The 15,261-nt window shown below is 47.2% G+C and overlaps 1 protein-coding gene and 1 pseudogene across 1 annotated transcript; one reads left to right on the forward strand and one right to left on the reverse strand.

Annotated features, from left to right (window-relative positions):
* The window catches only part of LOC140723378 (uncharacterized), a 425,409-nt pseudogene that overhangs the window by 20,044 nt on the left and 390,104 nt on the right, over positions 1-15,261 (reverse strand).
* Positions 2,036-8,670, forward strand: LOC140723379 (uncharacterized). Its single transcript, XM_073037960.1, is given in 2 exon segments — positions 2,036-2,080; positions 4,731-8,670. A coding segment is annotated over 1 exon segment (1,986 nt). The 5' UTR covers positions 2,036-2,080; positions 4,731-5,141; the 3' UTR covers positions 7,128-8,670.

Consider the following 15,261-nt stretch of genomic DNA (forward strand, 5'->3'; position numbering starts at 1 on the left):
ACTGACGTGGTTTGTAAACTTTTAACAGTGTAGAAAAGTCAGAGGATTTGTGTATGGGAATCACAAACACAACAACACGTTAGTTCCGCTGTATCTGTCAGTTCACCAGCGCTTGAATGCCGCCAATCCTTGAATGTGGAGGCGGAGATGGCGGAGAACACCGAGCCCCTCTCGCGACAAGGAGAACCCGAACACATGTCCATGTCCGTGATGTGATTGGATACATCGCCATGACGTTGTAGCACTGTGACGTCATTCACAGGCTCTCATTTTGGAAGGGGTTCATCCGGCCATCGCAGATGCACCAACAGCTTCGCACTGGGATGCGGCCGTTCACCTGCTCCGTGTGTGCGAAGAGACTCATTCAGTTAACCCACCTTGTGATGCTCCGGTGAGTTCACAATAAATAGAGGCCACATTTCTGTCCGGAGTGAGCAAAGAGTTTTACTCAATCATCCCAGCTGCTGCAACACCAGCAACTTCACATCAGGGAGGAAGTTCAAATCAGCTCCGTGTTAAATGTTTAACCATCACGGTGACTGAAGGCAGCTGCAGGTTCATGAGGGACTGTTACTGTCAGATTCTGCAGTTCTTGCGGCTGCTCATCACACCCAGGACTGAACCCTGGTCACTGAGCATTGGAGGAGTCTGTTCTGCTGATGTTTGCCGTAAACTAGACTGGTGTTTAATATTGTGAAGCTGTGACAGATAAATCAGTCTGTATCAAATCCCGTGTGTCAGGTACTTACAGTCTCTACCACGCTCACTGTGTACACTAGAGAGGCCACTCGGCCCATCTGGTCCTGGCCCATGTTTCTGTTCCATATCAGAATATCAAAATCTATCCCTGCCATTCCCCTCTCACTCTCCCTGAGATGACAGGTTGCAACTAGTCACCACTCCGTGGGATAGGAGATTTCCCTTGAATTTCATAGAATCATAGAAATCTACAACACATTACAAACGCTTTGGCCCACAATGTTGTGCCGACCATGTAACTTACTCTAGAAATTGCTTAGAATTACCCTACTGCATCGCCCTCTATTTCCCTAAGCTCCATGTACCTGTCTAAGAGTCTCTTAAAAGACTCTATTGTATCCGCCTCTACCACCGTCGCTGGCAGTGCGTTCCACACACATACCACTCTTTGTTTAAAAACCTTAGCTCTGACATCTCCTCTGTACCTGCTTCCAAACGGCTTAAACCTATTCCCCCTCGTGTTAGCCGTTTCAGCCCTGGGAAAAAGCCTCTGGCTATCCACACGACCAATGCCTCATCATTTTATACACCTACATGAATTCCCTGCATGATTTTCTCCAGGCTGAATAAGACAATGAGCTCACTGTGGTTGTGACGTTCTTCAGGGCTCCGGACGAAGATGGTTAAACTCCTTCTTCCCTGCTCTTTTCAATGTTTTAGGTCATTTTCACCAATTTTAAAGGACTGTGCCTCAGACAGCACAATTGTTACGTACCAGCAGCAATAGATCACTAATGGAGTCTGGTTTCGATGTGAAAACCACTATCTTTATCTGTATCTACTCCAAATGTAAAAGATTAAACGAAATAAACAGAAGTTAACAGTGTTGTGCGTATATATAGCTCCCAAACTATCAAGCTTGGGAAACAATGTTTAAAGTCGTAAGATGGTAAAGTGGAAAAGTTCAGTAATCCACGGAATAAGTGAGTGAGAGGAGAGGTTTGTAAATCCACTCGAAAATGTAGCATTTTGAGTGTGTGCGTCTCTGTATTCCCAGCAACTGCAGAATCCCCTGTGTTTTATATCTGCATTTTACTTTGGCATTGGATACACGTTGATATTGAGTATATTGTTTATGGGAGCTTTCTGCGTTAAAACAGCTGCAGATTTTTCAATACGCACACGAAAAAAATGAGGTATGAATATTGAACCAGAGCCTGCAGAAATATTTAATGGCACCGTGATTACCCATAAGGCGGTGCGTTTAAAATTTCGCTGGCGCTGAAGCACCGAACAGATGCGCAGGCGTCAGGGCTGATGACGTCACCAAGTATCACGCATGCGCACGGTACACAGAAGGCCTTGGAAATACCGTCTGCGGGTAAGATCGATTCTCTGTGTTTTTATCCTAAACAGCGACTGAGGGACGATTCCTGTGAAATCCGGACACCGTGACCCGCAATCCCGGGATACTCCTGCTCTCTCCCCTCTCTCTCAGCCCCACGATCCGTACATGGGTCCCGGGGAGCTTCCGGCCGATGAGGGAATGGGAACCGATAGATCTCTCAGACAGAGCTGAGCTCCAGCTATCTAAATGCAAGTATTAGGAACTCGGAGAAAGGGAACAAAATCTTTTATATCACCAGTTGAGAAAATCACCTTTGTTCTATCTCCAATCACAAACAAGAGAACATCTGCAGATGCTGGAAATCCAAGCAACACAAATTGCTGGATGAACTCAGCTTTAGTACACGTTTCCATAGATCCTGGCTGGTCTGCTGAGTTCCTCCAGCATTTTGTGTGTGTTCTTGCTCTGGACTTTTCTACCGGTGAGGACATGTTTTGTCCCATTCTCTCTGGGTACATAATGATATCAAACACCTTTGTCCTGAGCAACAAGTAGCTTTCACATCACAAATGTGCCAGACTCCAATGGGACAGACTACTCCCTTCATATTCATTGGCATTGCCATCACTGAGTTCACCACCGTTAGTCACTTGGGGGAGACTTCAGGGGAAATATTTATGTACAATACAGAAACTGGTGTTACCTGTGTGCATTGTGGTGATGCTAAAGTTGCTGGAGAATTTGCAAGTGGGAAGAAATGGAGTGCTATTTGGAAATCTGACTTTTTAAAGCATAATTTAGCAAGCAAATCACATATGGACAATGTGCAAAATCTTTGGTGAGAAAATCCTTCATTACCCGTTCCAGGCCTGGTACATAGGTTGTGTGAGAGTGCAGATGAACTGGATCAAACCCAGAGGAGATCAAAGTTCCTATTGACAGTGATTTGCTAGCTGTGAAAATGAATACCTCTCTATATAAAATTCACTGTGCACATCTTGTCACTGGGTAAAAAAAATGCACAGTGCAAGATTTATCTGCACATCAGTTATTACAAATTAGAGGGAATATTGGAGGGAAGGAGGGGAGACCTCCAGTGACCCTGATGCCCTCACCTACAAGATGTACATCCAGCTGCAGCTTGTAATCCTGCACTTTAAGGAGTTGGATTTTGAAATGGGTGAATTGCAGATCATCCAGCAGTTGGAGGGGGTGATAGATATGACATGAAGAGAGGTGAGTTACACCCAAGGTGCAGGACACAGGAAACTGTGTGAGAGTCAGGCAGGTGAATGAGGTTAAATAGCCATCGCAGAGTACTTTGTTGCTATCCCGCACAACAGCAGGTGGACCACTTTAGACACTGTTGGGGGTAATTGCCTGACAGAGGGAAGTCAAAGGGGTGATAGGAGATTTGTTAGTTAGGGGAACAGACCAAGAGGCAACTAATATCCTAGTGATAAGGCTTGCTAGAGGTAGTGTGGGGGTGGGGGGGGGGTTGATGTGGCTTAAATAAGTTGTAGGGGGAATGGGAGCTAGATTGACAGAACAGATAGTGGAGAGGGTGAATTGAATTGAATTGACTTTATTACAAATATCCTTCATATAGATGAGGAGTAGAAATATTTACATTACTGTCTAAATGTGCAATGTGTAATTTAAATTAACTTATGATATTTAGTTTGTATATAGGACAGTCAAGAAAACAGAAATCAATTATTCAGTCTGATGGCCTGGTGGAAGATGATGTCCCGGAGCCTGTTGGTCCTTTTGCTGTGGTACCGTTTCCTGGATGGTAGCAGCAGGAACAGTTTGTGGTTGTGGTGAATTTGGTCCCCGATATCCTTTGGGCCATTTTTACACAAATCCATACCTCTACCATCCAGGCTCCCATCCAAACTGCTTTTAAATGGTGAAACCGAGCTCATATTCACCACTTGTGCTGGCATCTCATTCCACACTCTCACAACCATTTCAGTAAAGACCTTTTCCAAATGTTCCCATGAAATATTCACCTTCCCCACTTACCCATGACCTCTGATTGTCATCCCACCCAACCTCGGTGGAAAAAGCTGCTTGCATTTATTTACCCAATCTTCTCCCTCATCATCTTGTATACTTCCAACAAATCCTCAAAGCAGTGTGTAATTTCTTTGTTTATGTTTAGAGCCTTTTTTACGTGCATAAGATGATGAGGGGCATTGATCGTGTGCACAGCCAGAGGTTTGTTTTCCCAGGGCTGAAATGTCTAACATGAGGGAGCAGAGTTTTAAGGTGCTTGGAAATAGATACCGAGGAGATGTCAGGGGTAAGTTTTTTACACAGAGTGGTGGGTGTGTGGAATGCACTGCTGGCTTTTTCAGTGAGAGTATTTCAGTTACTGTGGGGCCAGGCAGCTCAGTGGGAACAGGGATAATTCCAATGGAGAGAGTCAAACTGAGCCAGGTCACAGATTGGAGATGGCAGAAATGCCCTATTCTTATAGAGACAGGAAGAGCATCAGAGTGTTTGATGCTCATTCCAGATACCAGCACTGTGCCCAGTTAGATGATGATTTCTCTCTACAACTTGTGTTGAACCTCACTGTAACTGTGTGATGTCAGTTTACAGCTTGACAACTCAAATGATCTCATCTGAAATGTTGTCCTACACCCACTGATGGATTTTGTAAATCTTTTTACAGGTTACAAATCACAAGGAATTTCTCTACGGAAATCTAAAGCACAACAGACCAGTTTTGCTGTCTCTGTCCAGATATTTAAGAAGTGGAGCAAGCGATTCACTCGATCAGCATTCCTGCTCAGACTGTGGAGAGGGATTCACTCTATCATCTGACCGACTGGCACGCCTGTCATTTTAAATGGGTAGGGGTGCCCATTCATCTGCTCAGACAGTGGAAATGGATTCAGATGGACATTTCAACTGAAGGGACATCAATAAGTTCACACTGGGACAAGGCCATCCACCTGTTCTGTATGTGAGAAAGGATTCAGTTGGTCTTCCCACCTGTGGACACACCAGTTAGTTCACACTGGGGCAGAGGCTGGTCATTTACTGAATTTGTGTGGAAGGTTTCACTCGGTCATCTGACCAAATGGTTCACCAGCAAGTCCACACTGAGGAGTGGCTGTTCACCTGCTCAGACTGTGGGAAAGGATTCACTAAGTCATCTAAACTGAAGCTACATCAGAGAGTTCACACTGGGGAGAGACCATTTACCTGCTTGGACTGTGGAAAAGGATTCACTGGCTCATACCAACTGAAAGTACATCAAAGAATTCACGCTGGAGAGAGGACGTTCACCTGCTCAGACTGTGGGAAGGGATTCACTTGCTCATCTAAACTGAAGGTACATCAGCGAGTTCACACTGGGGAGAGGCCATTCACCTGCTCAGACTGTGGGAAGGGATTCACTCAGTCATCCCACCTGCATGCACACAGGTCAGTTCACACGGGGGAGAGGCCGTTCACCTGCTCAGTGTGTGGGAAGGGATTCACTCAGTCATCCACCCTAATGGCTCACCAGCGAGTTCACACTGTGGAGCGGCCGTTCGCCTGCTCCGTCTGTGGGAAGGGATTCACTTGTTCACCTGACCTGAAGGTACATCAGAGAATTCACACTGGGGAACGGCCATTCAGATGCTCAGACTGTGGGAAGGGATTCACCTGCTCATCCCAACTGAAGATACATCAGAGAGTTCACACTGGGGAGAGGCCATTCACCTGCTCAGACTGTGGGAAGGGATTCACTCAGTCATCTCACCTAACGGTTCATCAGCGAGTTCACACAGGGGAGCGGCCATTCACCTGCTCAGTCTGTGGGAAAGGATTCACTTCGTCATCCCACCTATTGGCACACCAGCGAGTTCACACAGGGGAGCGGCCATTCACCTGCTCCGACTGTGGTAAGGGATTCACTCGGTCATCTGACCTATTGGCACACCAGCGAGTTCACACCGGGGAGCGGCCATTCACCTGCTTAGACTGTGGGAAGGGATTCACTCAGTCATCTGAACTGAAGGTACATCAGAGAGTTCACACTGGAGAGAAGCCGTTCACCTGCTCAGACTGTGGGAAGGGATTCACTCAGTCATACCACCTACAAGCACACAGGTCAGTTCACACGGGAGAGTGGCCATTCATCTGCTCATACTGTGGGGAGGGATTCACTTCGTCATCGCAGCTGCTGAGACACCAGTCTATTCACACTGGGGAGAGGCCGTTCACCTGCTCAGTGTGTGGGAAGTGATTCACTCAGTCATCCACCCTAATGGCTCACCAACGAGTTCACACTGGGGAGCGGCCGTTCACCTGCTCCGTCTGTGGGAAGGGATTCACTTCTTCACCTGAAGTGAAGGTACATCAGAGAGTTCACACTGGGGAACGGCCGTTCAGATGCTCAGACTGTGGGAAGGGATTCACTTTGTCATCTCACCTAATGGTTCATCAGCGAGTTCACACAGGGGAGCGGCCATTCACATGCTCAGACTGTGGGAAGGGATTCACTCAGTCATCCAACCTATTGGCACACCAGCGAGTTCACACAGGGGAGCGGCCATTCACCTGTTCAGACTGTGGTAAGGGATTCACTCGGTCATCTCACCTATTGGCACACCAGCGAGTTCACACTGGGGAGCGGCCATTCACCTGTTCAGACTGTGGTAAGGGATTCACTCGGTCATCTCACCTATTGGCACACCAGCGAGTTCACACTGGGGAGCGGCCATTCACCTGTTCAGACTGTGGTAAGGGATTCACTCGGTCATTTGAACTGAAGGTACACCAGCGAGTTCACACTGGGGAACGGCCGTTCACCTGCTCAGACTGTGGGAAGAGATTCACTCAGTCATCTCAACTGAAGGTACATCAGCGAGTTCACACTGGAGAGAGGCCGTTCACCTGCTCAGACTGTGGGAAGGGATTCACTCAGTCATCCCAACTGAAGGTACATCAGCGAGTTCACACTGGGCAAGGCCATTCACCTGCTCAGACTGTGGGAAGGGATTCACTCAGTCAGCCCACCTACAAGCACACTGGTCAGTTCACACTGGGGAGAGACCGTTCACAGACTCAAGCCTGAATTATCCCTCTGTGTAGACGCTACAGTGTAGCATACACAGTAGCCCACGCAAGTGGCCTACGCCGTTGTGTGCATTTTTACTTGTGAGTTCGTGTGTCTGCGTTGCTCTGGCAAAACGCTAGTTGGTGTTGAGGTTCTATGGCACTGTGTTGAATTGACTCGAGTGGAGTTGGGAACGATGGCGACTGCTGAGTTCATCTTGTTGGAGTTGGAGCTAATAGATGTTGAACAAGAGTTACTTTTATTGAAATTACTGCAGCGCAGAAAAGAGAGAAGTTTTTCCATTTCTTAGTGCAGTTCGTGACGTCCAAACCGATGTTTGTGGAAATTTATTTGCATGAATTTCATGTCATTTGCCATTCTTTATAATATACCAATGAAGAGTCGTACAAATGTAAATATTTTCTGACTTCCTCACTTAACCTCTCCTTGATTTGGCTCATTTTCCAACTTTGAAGCAACAGGAAATCCCTAGGAGGAACTGTGCTGCTACCAAGCAGACAGATCACAGTTCTCACGGTCTGTGACGCACAGTTACAATTTTGTAAGGTGCGCATTAGGCTACGGCGTACGGTATGGCCTAGGGTGCCGCATCAGGTACATGGCTATGCGGTGCGTATGGCGTAGCTTACACGGTGAAGCATAATTCAGGCTTCAGTGTGTGGGAAGTGATTCACTCGGACATCTCAACTGCAGAGACACCAGCGAGTTCACACTGGTGAGAGGCCGATCTGATGCTCAGACTTTGGGAAGAGATTCTCTCAGCGAAATCAACCTGATGTGCATGACTGAGTTCACACTGGGGAGAGACCGTTCACCTGCTGTGTATTTCGGAAGCGATTCACTCAGTAATCTAACCCTATGCAACTCTTGCTTCAGCTCGCAGCTAAATATAGGGGGTGATAAACCCCCAGCCCAGCCAAACTTAGGAAATCTTGTTTGGGTGGATGTTGTGTGATGTGTCCCCTGTTACAAATCAGTACCCTGAAATAACAAACAGTACACAATATGTGATTAAATGACTGAGATGTATAATTCTTACTTTGACTACATGGTTAGTGAAGTAATCAAAAAGAAAGAAAAAGGGCCCACTCTCTCTTCTTCTCATCTCTCCCCAGCAGAAGACCATGAAAATCTCTCTTCCAGACTCACAAGGAAGAACATTTCTGTCAATGGACAGTCCCACACTCCAAAACTCTGTTATCTCTAGTCTTACCCTAAACATTGCTGCTGCAGAGAAGCCATTACCTCAGCAGTGAAACATTGCAGAGAGTCCACTGCATCAGCAGTGAAACCTTACAGTGCGGTACACTTGTGACACACTACCGGGTTCACACTGGGGAGGAAATTTCAATAAGCTGCATGCTGGATATTTGTCCATCACCATTGCTGAATTCTATTTCAAGACTGACTGTCGGTGCTGAACTCTGCAATTATTGCTGCTGCTCACCAAACCCAGGTCTGCACCCTGGTCACTGGGCATAGAAGGAGTTTCTTCTGCTACACATTCACCTTTAATGGGACTGGAGTTTAATATTCTGGATCTGTGACAAATAAATCAGCTCCATTTTAATCACTGTCTCTGGTACTTAGTGAATTTATAACACACCTAGTGTACAGTAGAGAGTCAACTCAGGCCGGCTGGACCTGATTCTGTTCCACAACAGATCTTTCAAATCCTCCCCTGTTGTTCACCTCTTACTCTCCCTGTGGTGATGGGTTCCAAATTGTCATCACTCTGGAAGAAGAGGTTTCCCTTGAATTTCCTGCAGACTGAAGAAGTCGAGCTGACCGCAGTTCCGTCTGAGATGTTCTTCGCCCCTCAAATCTCTGGCTGAGGAAGAATGACATTGGGAGTGAACGTCCTTATTCAGGGCTCATTTGTCACCGACTCGTCTGCGCAGATCGTTGGGATGTCTCCCATGGAGGGTCATACTCATTCCACTGGTTAATGTTTTCTTCCAGAGTGGTGATTCATTTTTCTGAGTTGGCCTCTCACGTACGTGTTCTGGTCTGTATTTCTCATCACGATTGCATATACACACATGGAGTGCTGAATCCTCTTCATTTTTGATGAAAATATGTATGAGGGGTGATTGATATATTCATGGCCTCAGGTGGAAGGAGTCAATTTTGGAAAACCTAGCACATTTATTTTTCAACGTAGCCCGTCCTGCATTTACACACTTAGTCCAGTAGTGGATTGCAAAGGTTTGGGCACCCCTGGTCAAAATTTCTGTTACTGTGAATAGCTCAGCAAGTAAAAGATGACCTGATTTCCAAAAGGCATAAAGTCAAAGATGACACATTTCTTTAATATTTTAAGCAAGATTACATTTTAATTTCCATCTTTTAAGTTTCAAAATAACAAAAAAGGAAAAGGGCCCAAAGCAAAAGTTTGGGCGCCCTGCATGGTCGGTACTTAGTAACAACCCCTTTGGCAAGAAACACAGATTGTAAATGCTTTCTGTAGCCAGCCAAGAGTCTTACAATTGTTGTTTGGGTAAATGTCTGGGTTCAGTCATAAACAGCAACGTACTGATGTGGAAGTTACAAATCACTATATTACTAGAGTCAAAGAGAGCAGCAGCAATGTAACAGGCCCTTCGGCCCTTCCAGGCAATGCTGACCTGTTTTTTTTGTTACTGCCTAGTTTCAGCTACCTGCACCAGAGCCTCCAAACACCTCCCAACCACGTCCTCACCCAAATTCCTCTTTAGTGTCTAAATCAAACCCACATCCTCCACTTCCACTGGCAGCTCATTCCACACTCTCACCAACCTCTGAGTGAAGTATTCCCCTTCCGATTCCCCGAAAATAATTCACTTTCACCCTGAACATATGTCCAATGTTAGGGTGAGAGGGAGGACGAGGCAGAGAAGGAAGACAGTAATGTGAGGGGTGGTCGAGTGCGGAGAGGGAAACAGAGTGGAGTGTTTATACATAATATCTTTCAGAAAAACTAATTGTTTGAACTTGCTGCAAACCTACTCTCCATATCCTGTACATTCTTAATCAAATTATTGATCTAGATGACAAGTAGCAATGTTTGATGTTCAAAGTAAATTTTATTATCAGAGTACATATATGTCACCACATGCAACCCTGAGATTGTTTTTCCTACAGGAACACTTAGCAAATCTATAGAATAGTAACAGGATCAATGAAAGATCAAGTGAAGCATCAAATTCAACTGTGCAAATGCAAATATCATTAAACATCAATGAATAATGAGCGCAATGGGGTGTAACCCTGGGGAACCTCACTAGGCCCGGGCCTCGAATCCAATAAACAGTCTCCCACCATCACTCTCTGCTTCCTACCATCAAGACAACTGTGCATCCAATGAGCCAGCTCTCCCTGGATCCCGTGTGATCTGACTTTCCACAGCAACTTACCATGTGAACCTTATCAAAGGCCTCACTGATGCCCATATCGGCCACGATCCTGGGACAGAGGTGTCACCGATCAGACGGCATGGATTTAAGCAGAGGATGAAGAGGTTTAGAGGGATCTGAGGAGGTGATTTGTCACTCAGAGGGTAGCTGAAATCTGGAACTCAATGGCCGAGGTGGTGGTGGAGGCAGGTCCCTTCACAACATTGACGAACAGGATGGGCATGGAAACTGCCGAGATACAGTCGGCTATGAACCAAGTGCTGATAAATGGGACCAGTGTAGACAGTGAGTGGATGGTCAGAACAGGTATGGCCGGTCAAAGACCTGTTTCCGTGCTGTGTGATCCATCACTCCGGACATGCTAAATTAACAATGGTGCCACCGCAAGGCATTGATTTCAAAACTCCACACCCTTCTCCAACCTGAAATAAACTAGACTGAACCCCTTTGTCACCACTGGGAGTATCCGTTTCTGTCAAGGTAGCATAGAGATTGATCATTTTTGCTAAACAACTGGCAATTGATGAAGTTTCTTCCATTAATGTTGCTGCCTTACAGCAAAACTAACCCTCTCACTGTTTCAGAATCAGTGATTAAATCCGGCCCCAAACACCGTGATTTCATCCCTGCACATTGTAACTTGAACCATCTCACTGAGGGTCTGATGGAGACACAACCCCTGCCCTCTGCACATGTGATCACATCTCCCCTGCTTCTGACAATTCAAATACCCTCAGAATGGTTTTTTGATACAGTCTTAAAGTTATGGAACATTCAGCTCGTCCTCAGACCTGACAAACCATGTCTTCCCACAGCTGGTTCCACCTTTGTTGTGTCCTCTTTCCTCCACCTCCAGGGAAGCTGCAACTCCACACTAACTCCTCACTTGAGACGACTGTCTACCCGTGACACAGGAAATCACATCACTGTCACTCTCCTGATACCGTGTCTGACCTGCTCACCTCCGGGTATCCTCCCTCAACAAGCTTCTTCCTCAGTCACCGTCTGTGAGATTATATAAAAATACAATTACTGTAAAACGATCTATCAGACAGCTCCTGTACCCCTCCACCCCGGATAATTGTTTGCTGACTAAAATGCTCTCTCCTCAGCCCCTTCACTATTCCCTTTCCCTTTGAAAACTCCAGATATGCCAGCTGATCCGAACCCACTGTGAGGACATTTATATCTCACAGGAGGATGTAGAAACCCGTGTTGTTCTCTGATACAGAGGTCACTGACACCCCACCGCCATCCCAATCTGCACCAACAGCCCATGACCGTGACAGCTCTTCCAGACACTGGGGCTTTGTAACAAACACAATGTTAACAGCAACATTAAACAGCAATTCATTTGAAGAGAGAATTGTTGCTTCCTAAAAGGACACGCGAGCGTCCGATACAACGGAGCAGATCCTTCCCCGTTCACAACTTTATTTGACCCGGGTCACGGAACGTCCGATCATCCCACATTCTCACAACAGCAACCCCACCCTCCTCCCCCCGACTACGGTTCCACACCGTTCCCTCCACTCACCCCATACCCACAGTCCACCGTAACCTCTCCCCACACACACAGATAGATAGATAGATAGATAGATAGATAGATAGATAGATAGATAGATACTTTACCCTAAACCCCTCCGAGCCTGGGAACCACAACTAACTGATCCCACAGCCCGGGCTCGGGCGCAAAGCTAAAACCGGGGCTGCGGGACCGGAGAGCCCGGAGCCTCCAGCCGTCCGGCAGAGCTCGTTCCCGGCACTTTTCATAGAAACGTAGAAAACCTACAGCACGATACAGGCCCTTCGGCCCACAAAGTTGTGCTTGCACGGCAACCGGCCCCCGATTTCCACAAACCCGAGATCAGACCCTTCTTCACGGACGCCTGAACAGAATAATAGCTACGGTCGGCACTGCGCCTGCGTTTAGCAGGAGGTTCTGGGCTGCTCCAGCCGTGGTCGGGGGTCCCTACAGAGGGAGCAGTGGACGGCGGCGGGAGGGATAACGGAGAGGTAAATCACAAACACGACGAAGTCCGCAGATGCTTGAAATTCAGAGCAAAGCAAACAAAATGCTGGCGGAACTCAGCAGACCGGGCAGCATCTATCGAAAAGAGTCAACAGCCGACGTTTCCAGTTGAACCCTCCTTCAAGACTGAGATGGAATGGGAGAAATATCTGAATAAAATCGGGGCGGGCGAGGAAATGTCTCGCTGGAAGGTGATAGGTGAAGCCAGGTAGGTGGGAAAGCTCAAGAGCAGAAGAAAATAGAGTCTAATAGGAGAGGAGAGTGGAGATTAGGAGAAAGGGATGGAGCAGTGGACGCAGAGAAGTGATAAGCAGGTGAGAGGACGTGAAAAGGCAGAGAGGAAGAGAGGGAGTGGGAGGGAGGGGTGTGAGGGGGAAATTTGTTCACCGGAAGGAGAAATAGATATTTATGCCATCAAGTTTGGGGTGGGGCTTACCCAGACGGAATATCAGGTGCTGATGCTGGGCCCTGGGGGTGGCCTCATCTTGGCACAAGATGGGCTGACACTTCGGAACGGGAATGGGAATCGGAATGAAAATGTTTAGACACCGGGAAGTCCCGCTCGGAACGGATAGTTCAAAGGTTAATTTATTATCAAAGCAGGTATCCATAAACAACTGAGTTTTTATGAGAACCACGAAAGTCGTTCAGAGAGAAAAATCAAACTTGCACCCCAACCCCCGCATAAAAAAGAATGGCTTCCCGATCATCATCGCCCAAAACCCACCCCTCTGCACAAAAGGGAACAATAACATCGACCCCCCCAAAACAAAAAAACAGCCCTACCCCGCACAACTGCGGAGGAGCCGGTGTCACTAGTGTAGAGGCGGCCGCATCGGGAGCAGCGGACACAACGGGCGACCCCGGAAGATTCACAGGTGAAGTGTCGCCTCACCTGGAAGGATATTTGGACAACGGAGAGAGTTCGACCGTCCGTCCCTTTCACTGTGACACCCGGAACACCACATCAAATCCGTCCAAACGAATCTGGATGAACTTTAATGACTAATAAATATAATTCCTCTCAGCGATCAGCTGTCTGAATGATTCCCTGACTCTGAGAGGAAGGGGTATCTATGGTCCACACTGTCAGGGTGTTGAGTTTACCAGGAGACAAAGACTGCAGGGACGGGAGGTTTTCTGTTGACTAATACACTGTGTGTGGACCCCGCTGGCAATTCTGGTGTTGTGACCCGAATCGAGACAAACACCACGCTGCCCACTCCACCAACAACACGGCACAGCCGGACACATAGCAGGGGACTTTACATCTCACAACACTGGATTCAGTGATGAAACCCGTGATTAATGTTGTTGTCCCACTGAAATCATAAGAAACGTCCATTACGGTGCTTTTAAATACCGGCGCTCCGCCACAGGTGACATTACACCCCCACGAGCCTGATAGATAGATAGATACTTTATTCATCCCCATGGGGAAATTCAACATTTTGTCCAATATCCCATACACTTATTGTAGCAAAACTAATTACATACAATACTTAACTCAGTAAAAATATGATATGCATCTAAAATCACTCTCTCAAAAAGCATTAATAATAGCTTTTAAAAAGTTCTTAAGTAGTTTACTTAAATACATTGAGTCCTAACCCCGGCACTTTAACATATCTTACTCCTGGTGGTTGAATTGTAAAGCCTAATGGCATTGGGGAGTATTGACCTCTTCATCCTGTCTGAGGAGCATTGCATCGATAGTAACCTGTCACTGAAACTGCTTCTCTGTCTCTGGATGGTGCTATGTAGAGGATGTTCAGAGTTTTCCATAATTGACCGTAGCCTACTCAGCGCCCTTCGCTCTGCTACCGATGTTAAACTGTCCAGTACTTTGCCCACGACAGAGCCCGCCTTCCCTACCAGCTTATTAAGACGTGAGGCGTCCCTCTTCTTAATGCTTCCTCCCCAACACGCCACCACAAAGAAGAGGATCTGCCGTCAAGTGCGCGGTGTCTTACATCACCCACGCGCTACTCTGCTCGAGCTTTATCGGTTTAACGGCTGAGCTACCAATCGCGTAACCATCCCCTCCCCCACCGCTGAAATCCAATGCTTCAGGCGCTGCGCTCTTCGCATTGGTACGCAGGAATGTCAATCAGTGGTTACATCCAAAAGCGGAAGCGGACCAGCGGAGAGGGCTTTACCCCCTCTAAATTCATCACCCGCTCCCGCACAAACACTGCATCAGAGCGGAACAAATCTTACAGTAAATGTCCCATTTTTAGATTTATTTCCATTTCCCTCTGAAGGAAGTTGGGACTTTTGTGAAGCGTCACCTGCGGCCAGGTATTGCTGAGAACTAGGAGGAGACCACTCGGCCCGTCGGTTTGATGCCGGTTTCCCGGGGAGGGAGGGATTTTATTGGAAGGATGAAGATGGTGAGAGAGGGGGCGGACAGGATGTTTGTCCTGGTGGGGACAGGAGAGTATTATCTGTGGAAATGTCTGAGCCCACGGTGGTGCCGAGCAGAGGGATTCACCACACTGGGGGCAAACACCGGCAGACTGTTGACCTGCAAGCGGGGCCGATGGTCCGGACAGAGTGACAATTATTTCTACTTTGTTGACATTTTACCTGGGATATATTGTTATAACCCGCTCCCCATACTGACACGGGTTATACAGATCAAAGAACAAACTGCCGGAGGAACTCAGTGGGTCGGGCAGCATCTATGGAGGGAAATGGACCG

Source organism: Hemitrygon akajei, unplaced genomic scaffold (genome assembly GCF_048418815.1).
Source record: "Hemitrygon akajei unplaced genomic scaffold, sHemAka1.3 Scf000111, whole genome shotgun sequence".
Lineage (NCBI taxonomy): Eukaryota > Metazoa > Chordata > Chondrichthyes > Myliobatiformes > Dasyatidae > Hemitrygon > Hemitrygon akajei.